Source organism: Nelumbo nucifera, chromosome 1 (genome assembly GCF_055504915.1).
Source record: "Nelumbo nucifera cultivar China Antique chromosome 1, China Antique-T2T, whole genome shotgun sequence".
NCBI lineage: Eukaryota > Viridiplantae > Streptophyta > Magnoliopsida > Proteales > Nelumbonaceae > Nelumbo > Nelumbo nucifera.
This window is the reverse complement of record NC_142649.1, coordinates 171,302,908-171,310,232: the sequence shown is the minus strand read 5'-3', so window position 1 is coordinate 171,310,232 and position 7,325 is coordinate 171,302,908. Positions and strand designations below refer to the sequence as shown.

At 37.8% G+C, this 7,325-nt stretch overlaps 1 protein-coding gene across 4 annotated transcripts; it reads right to left on the bottom strand.

Moving 5' to 3' along the window:
* Positions 1–332: 332 nt before the first annotated feature.
* RANGAP2 (RAN GTPase activating protein 2) lies at positions 333–4,902 on the bottom strand. 4 transcript variants are annotated; one of them, XM_010257656.3, is made up of 3 exons: positions 4,746–4,902; positions 611–2,257; positions 333–519 (listed from the first exon to the last, which is right to left on the bottom strand). In XM_010257656.3, the coding sequence occupies exon 2, from the start codon at positions 2,240–2,242 to the stop codon at positions 614–616; it is 1,629 nt and encodes a 542-aa protein (XP_010255958.1). In that variant the 5' UTR covers positions 2,243–2,257; positions 4,746–4,902; the 3' UTR covers positions 333–519; positions 611–613. The 4 variants fall into 4 exon arrangements, with proteins under 4 accessions (XP_010255958.1, XP_088751371.1, XP_010255957.1 ...); XM_088895245.1 differs by having other exon boundaries at positions 4,632–4,757; XM_010257655.3 differs by having other exon boundaries at positions 333–2,257.
* Positions 4,903–7,325: the final 2,423 nt, after the last annotated feature.

Genomic DNA, 7,325 nt, shown 5'->3' with positions numbered 1-7,325 from the left:
CTTTTTTGTTCAAAGTTCCGGACTTCATGTGCTTTGCCTTTCCAACACACCCCAATAACGAGATCACTTGTAGCATTTTATTTATATCAAATTATACTGAATTCTAAAACATACAAAACTAGTGTATGATTAATTAATGTGATAATCCATTGAAGAAAGTCACAAAACTCAACTCTTGCTCATTTTCGGCTATTCTTTAATGAAGATTTCCCTTACCAAAAAAACAAAAGCTCTTACTCATTTTCAGGTTATCATGCCACAAAACAAGCTTCGGAAATCTGAGAAAAAATTTAAACCCAAACCTACCGGCATATCTCATAAGGCGTAACACATAAACCATCTAAGAAAAAATTAGATTAATAGCCATTTCCAAGTGCATTAAAGAAAAAGTACACTGCTACACTGGGGAGGGGAAAAGAAAAGCAAAAAGAAAAAAAACATAGCGGCATAGCCTATCCCTCTGCCGGAGTTACCGCACTAGCAACTATATAGGACTCAACGAGCTGGTCAATCACAAATCTGCCATAAGAAAAATTCTTTTAGTAAGTCCAATCTTCTATAGATTAAAAGGTCCTGTCAGAACCCAATAATAAGAGTTAACATATGTAACCTGTTACTCCTCGCTGACTTCAAGATGTTTAAGCTTTGATTCCAATTCATCCCCATTTTCATCACCCTCCTCTTTAGGATCTTCATCATTCTCTTCCTCTTCTTCATTTTCTTCTCCTTCCTCATCATTCTCATCAAGGGGCCCCAGCATTTCAGGGGATTTCTTGAATATCTCCCTTACCTCCTCAATACCTTCATCAGAAATGCAATTCCCATTGATGTTCAGCAACTTAAACTCAGGTTTATTCACCACAGCTTGTGCCAAGAGTCTGGCCCCAGCCCTTCTTATTGAATTGGTGCTGAAATCAACTTCTTTTAAGAGGCCATGGCCCTCTTCAAGCGCCTTGCCAATCACAATGGCACCCTTGTCTTTCAGTTCATTCTCAGCCAAGTTCAGCTTGGTAAGGAACTGCTTTGCTGCTATACAAGCAGCTAAGGAAGGAGCAGCTTCAGCAGTGATGTCATTTCCGGCCATCTCCAATACTTCAAGCGAAGGAGCAGATTCCTTTAAAGCATTGGCAAGGGCAGTTGCTCCTTCATCTTCCAAGTTTAGATAGCTAAGGTAAACCTCAGTAAGGCCCACATGTCTAGAAAGTGATTTACTCAAAGCAATTCCAGCATCCACACCAAACATGTTGTCCCGCAGATCAAGTTTTTTCAAATGAGTGAATGTACCTAAAGCCTCAGCCAAGGCAATCCCACCTTCAGAGTCAACTCTTGTAGAGGAGCATCTAAAATCCTCTAATGCAGGGGAATGCTTAATGACCTCGGAAATTGCAATTGCACCCTCATCTCCAGTCATATTATTATGAAAATGAAGAACCCTAAGCTTCTCTGTGGAAGGAATCAACTCGCTTACTGCTTGAGCAGCTTCCTTGGAGATGCCATCATTCATTAAATAGAGCTCTTCCAAGTAATTCTGGGATTTCAAGAGTGCCTCAAATGCCCTGACTCCCTTCTCACCCATTGCATTGTTTGAGAGGTTTAGAGACTTCAAAACACAGCCTTCCAGGGCTGATGAGAATATTTTCATCACTTCAAGGGCTTCTGCTTCTGGCCTTCCCGCAACAAAATCTGACAGGTCTACATCAGTCAATTGACCCTTGAGGGACACCAAGATGGGCTCTGCAACACGGGCTGCATCAATTCCAAAGCTCCTATTACTGAAGCATATTTTAGCGTATGCATTCCCTGGCTCTGTTAGTGGCCTTAGAAGCTCCTCGGCCTCCTCTTGCTCAATAAAGGCCCTACGACCTCCAGATATATCAAAAAATGTTTCACAAGGTCCAGCAACTTTGTCAGATATCTGCACACTTCCATCCTCCTTGAGTTGTGGACCTTTTTTAAGAACCTCCAGCATAAGCCTACTTGATTCCTTTGCATAAAGTTGCACTGCAGAACTTCCATCACCATCTGGTTCCTTTTCAAAGTGTTGGTTTGCTGTAGCAAAGGCCACTTCTTCAATTTGTTTGGCGCTCTCCTCAGCCTCTTCTTTGCTCAGGAGACCATGCTTCCTGGAAAATATGGATGGAGTTGAAAGATTCTTGGTCATTCGCTCTACAAGCATCAGCCTTGTGCTCTGGCTAGGGGGCCACAGCTTAATTGAAAATGGGCAATTTTGGAACGTCTCCATCTGACAAAAGAAATGCTGCAATGATGTGTTGGAACAACATATTAGGAAAACATAACCAAGGCAAGTAAATTTTCAGGTGAAAAAGCTCCAAAAGATATGGATGAATCACTTGTCACACCTAAGCTACATTACAGTTCCATAAAGTGACTGGTTAATTTTTAATTGTAGTACTCACAAGCAATCCATTACGACAAAATTAATGCTAGTGACGAACTTTTGTAGTTTCTAGAACCAAAATTTCAAATAACAGCTCATCCAATAAACTGATCAAATTGAAAGAATGTATTAATATCACCAGTGAATTGGCACAGTACATATGACAGGAGACAAATTCCAAGTTGCAGGACCAAAGCATCACTACTGCATTATGCAAGCATTCTTTTTTATGTTACCAGATCAAAGAACTTTGTTAATGGAAAAGATGAGAAATATACAATCATATCATCTAGCTCCTCTAGAACCAGATCAAAACAAGGCTAACTACAACATAAAATGCACAAAATACATTAACAACCTCCAAGCATCTATCAGCACTGCATTTTCTGGTACAGAGAGATTCCAATACAATTAGGATCTCCCCACACCTCTAGCTAAGTTGTCTGCTAGGGAGTTGCCCATTTCCATGCACATGTCAATGAAGTGTTCACTCTAGTATATCCGACCTAATGTTTAAACTGCCATGGCTTGTTTCTTTCTTTGAGGAATAGTTAAGTATATTAAATAATAAGAAGTTGTTTCAAAAACTGAATAGAGGAACACCAGACATGGGATTTTTGTTGTAATACTCTAAGGTAAGCTGTACTGTAAGTTCATGCTAATTGTACTCTCTTCTTTCCCTATTTTTCCCCATCCTTACGTCTATCTACAATTCTACATGCATTGATCCTTTTGTCATTGGAACAAATTGGAAATTCTAAAAGTTAAATTTCTTTGCTGGTTTAACCAATACTCTCATAAATATGATGTACCAGACTTTGAACTTTCAAGGAAAGGTGCTCAAATAAGAAACTTGATCTTTCCAAAAACTAGCAGCCTCCAAATCACCTCAGGTGGAATTAATATTTTCATGGTCGCAATTTTAGATTCCATATAACAGGGAAAAAATTATCTTCACATCTCCCACTAAATAAGAACTTATTACTCGTTTCAATAAATTGTCTACAAAATAACCAAACCTCAGTTTTCTCAGGACAAGCTGTAGCAAAATACATGACATGAGAACATAATTGCATCAAGAGGGAGCAACAACATAAAACTGCTACAACCAACATAGTAACAAACTGGCAAAAAATAATGAGAAAAGTAGCTAGAGCAAGTTTCACGAGGCAGGGTGCTCAAATAAGAAGCTCAATCTTTCCAAAAACTAGCAGCCTCCAAATCACCTCAGGTGGAATTAATATTTTCATGGTCACAATTTTAGAATCCGTATAACAGGAAAAAAAAATATTTATCTTCACATCTTCCAGTAAATAAGAACTTATTATTTGTTTCAATAAATTGTCCACAAAATAAACAAACCACAACTTTCTCAGGACAAGCTGTAGCAAAATGCATACCATAAGAACGGAATTACATCAGGGAACAATGACATAATACTGCTACAACCAACATAGTAACAACATGGAAAAGAATAATGAGCAAAGTAGCTAGAGTGGGTTGTGACCACGTTGAAACTCTTGCAAAAACTCTCGTCCCCCCACAAAAAAAAAAAAAATGTCAACACAAGTACAAATGTTGAGGCTAAAAAGGATAGGATCAAAAAACGAACGTATTCAAAGGAACATGAAATTAGCTCCTATGGGTGACAAAACTAGGGAAAGTATAGCAAGAATAAGTTTTCTGTTACAAGTTGAAATGTTTAGAATAGCTACAAACAGACCAAAAAGGAGATGGGTTGAGGTAGCGAGAAATGATTTAACAGCCATGATTTAAATAGAGTGGAACGGCTGAAGAGGATTCATTGTAGTCAACCCTACCAAAAATAAATTAATTCCATAGAAGCTACAAATCCCTAAAATAAGGTATAAAATAAATTTCCGAGCGAGTAGAGAGACGACTCATCAACATTATTCCATCAATTTATAGAAGAAATATCCAGATCCGGTCGCTAATTCCAGCAAAAAAAAAAAAAAACTATTAACCTGATTGTTTTACAATGCATTACTTAAAGTACCAAAGGATGGTTTCAACCTAAGTGCAGCGAATTCAGCGAAAAAAAAAAAAGAAACTTTGAACAGAAAACGAAGAGAAAGAACACAGCCATTACAGGCAATATTAGAAACATTTTGTAACAATAGAAACAATGGAAACAAAATGGTTCAAAACCCATAAATGGAGATAGCCGGAACAAATATATAGGAAAAACAAAAGCCCTAGCATGAGAGCAAACCTGAAAACCCTAGAAAAGCGGCAGGAAAGGGCAAAATTAACTTTCGAAAACAAAAAAGGTAAAATGAGCCCTAAAAGAGAGACTGTGAGAGCAATGTGAAGAGACGAGAAGTACCTCTCTCTCTCTGCCCCTTTCGTGTCGCCGATCTCTGCCTGCGCTCTCTTCCGCTATCTAATCAGTAATCTGTAATCATCAAAATAAGTTACGTTTACGAATATGTGTATCGGTGCGTGTGCGTGTACTGGACAAATGGAGGGAAAACAACAACTAAACTGAAAATAAAGGAGCGAACGGCAGAATTCGGAATTCATTTTTTGGAAAATTACACAAACCCCCCTGTAGTATGGGGTGCGTAACAAAGACCGACCCCTGCACTTTTTTTTCGATAAAGACCTCTTGAACTTTTTACGTTGCGACAAATACAACCTCGGTTGTGAAGTCACTCGTCAGATGACATAACAGAAGGCGTTAAATTACCGAAATATCTGACTAAACTTTCTTTATTTTCTTTTTCCTACCTATTTTCTCTTGAAACCTAACTGACCATAGATGATCCAGTTCCAGTATGTAATAACAAGTTTCTCTTCTACCCCTAATTGCAAAAGATTACTAACCAGTGAAATAGCTTGTTTGTTGTTGGCAATGCATTGGTCTCTCTTTTCAGAAGCCCAGAAAACATCTGACTTTGTTGACATGTAGAGTCCAGGATTAACAATCAATGGCATTTCTAACCAAATGCAAAGTTAATCACTCCTTAAATCTTAATTGAGGGAGAAAGTGAACAACAACAAACTAAACTCACTCTTTCCACCCTAGCTGACTTGTATGCTCTATGAAAATTCAGGTTTCTGTCCAAAGTAGAACATGTGTGCAGAATATATGCATCCCAACAAATCTGACCACCTAAAGATGCTTGAATCAGAATATTTTCTCATCCATCACCCAATAAAATAATGAGTTTGCATGCATATAGACGATAACTAAAAAGATTGAACTCAGGAAAAAAAAGCGGATCAAAAAACAAACTATCCTGTGTTACAAGAGGATAATCTGAAGCATTGAGGTTTATCGACCAATCCCATTCCTTATTTTCCTTTAGAAGAATGAAGAGTATTATCAACCATATTAGCTTTTGTAATCATGCCGATTGTGAAAGCTTTTTTTGATCCAGAGCTTCTCCAAATCACCTTTTGATCCAGAAACGAGGTAAGCTAGCCGAGGAATGGGAGGGGCAATGGGTGGGGGTGCTAATTAATTGTGAAAGCTTTGATTCAAAATAAACAGACTTTGTTTGGTTTAAAGAGATCGATGCGCAGTGGAAGGATGGAGAAGAATGAGTTGATTTTGTGTGATGAAGATATAAGACCCATGTTGAAGGATGTAGTAATGAGGAAGATGAAGATTAGAGAGGTCACAACAAGCGGGAACACCCATTTCTTCTCTGTGTAATAGGCTCCCATTACAGAACTATATCATGTGCTCTGCTCAGTACTGTTAACTTCTGAGCTGACACCTCAAGCTTCTAACAAACTATAAATCAAACCACCAAGCACCAAAATGAATCTTCAGGTCATCCAGCCACTGAGGGAAGATGATGAAACAGAAGTTAAAAACAAAAAAAGAAATGAAATTCTTAAAAGAACTCAAATAAACACTAAGAGAGTTGAAGCCTTTCTAGGTCTTTACTGTAGCGTTTTGGTGAACTTCCGTGGAAAAGACAATGAATAGTAGAAAGTGTAAAGAAAAGGGCAGTTTAGGCATTTAAAAAACTTTAAATATTCAGATGAAAACTTTTTCAAAGTTAACTGATGGAACATTAACGGAGGGGGTCTTTGTCTAATGGCCAAAGTACAAGAAAGTTTTTGTCACAAAAAAAAATGCAAGGGGTCTTTGCCATAAACCTCATAGTACAGGGAGGTCCATATAATTTACCATTCATAATCATTTTTTAACTACAAAGACTAAAAGGCCCCTCATTCTTGTAACTTGAGCCGAGTTGGCATTAGGCAATTTTGGTTGAGTTGGATCAGGTCAAATGTATATGCATGTATTTATGTATCTACGAATGAATGCAATTATGAAATGAAATCATGAATACATGCGATTAAATAAGTTTAATGACAAAGAAACCCTCGAGTTAGGTCTCATTTGTTTATTGGTATTTAACTTGGTTAAACATGCCACAATCCATGTATTAGTAAATATTGAGTCCCATAGTAATTTAAGATATTGGAGAGTATAAGTTACTACTTGATAGGGTAAGTATTGTACAAGAATGCTTGAACCTCATTTATCCAGATAAACGTATTTTTCCACATAAGTGAAAACAAATGGGACCATTATAATCATCCCATCTTGACATTTAAAATTTGTTCTTGGCTTGACAAAGCATATGTTTGATGGGGTGAATTATTTCTTTTTTTGGTAAACAATGATATTAAACTCCATAAACAAAGTAGAACCCAAGGCCAATACACCAAAGTTCATCAAACACAGGGCTAGCCAAGAGGGGGAGAACCCAAGGAGAAACCATTCCCCTCTAACACAATATTGAGACGCTGCTGAGCTATACCGTCTAACCCAAGGTTCAAAGTATCGATATGTATTAGATGATACGTATTGTTTTGGGATCTCCTCGATACACTCCTACAATGGGTGTATCGGGGTTTTGACCGGTTCAGGGGTGGAGTCTTA

What these genes read in the sequence shown, in the direction of transcription:
- RANGAP2 (XM_010257655.3), bottom strand. Translation starts at nt 2,242, where the DNA reads ATGGAGACGTTCCAAAATTGCCCATTTTCAATTAAGCTGTGGCCCCCT.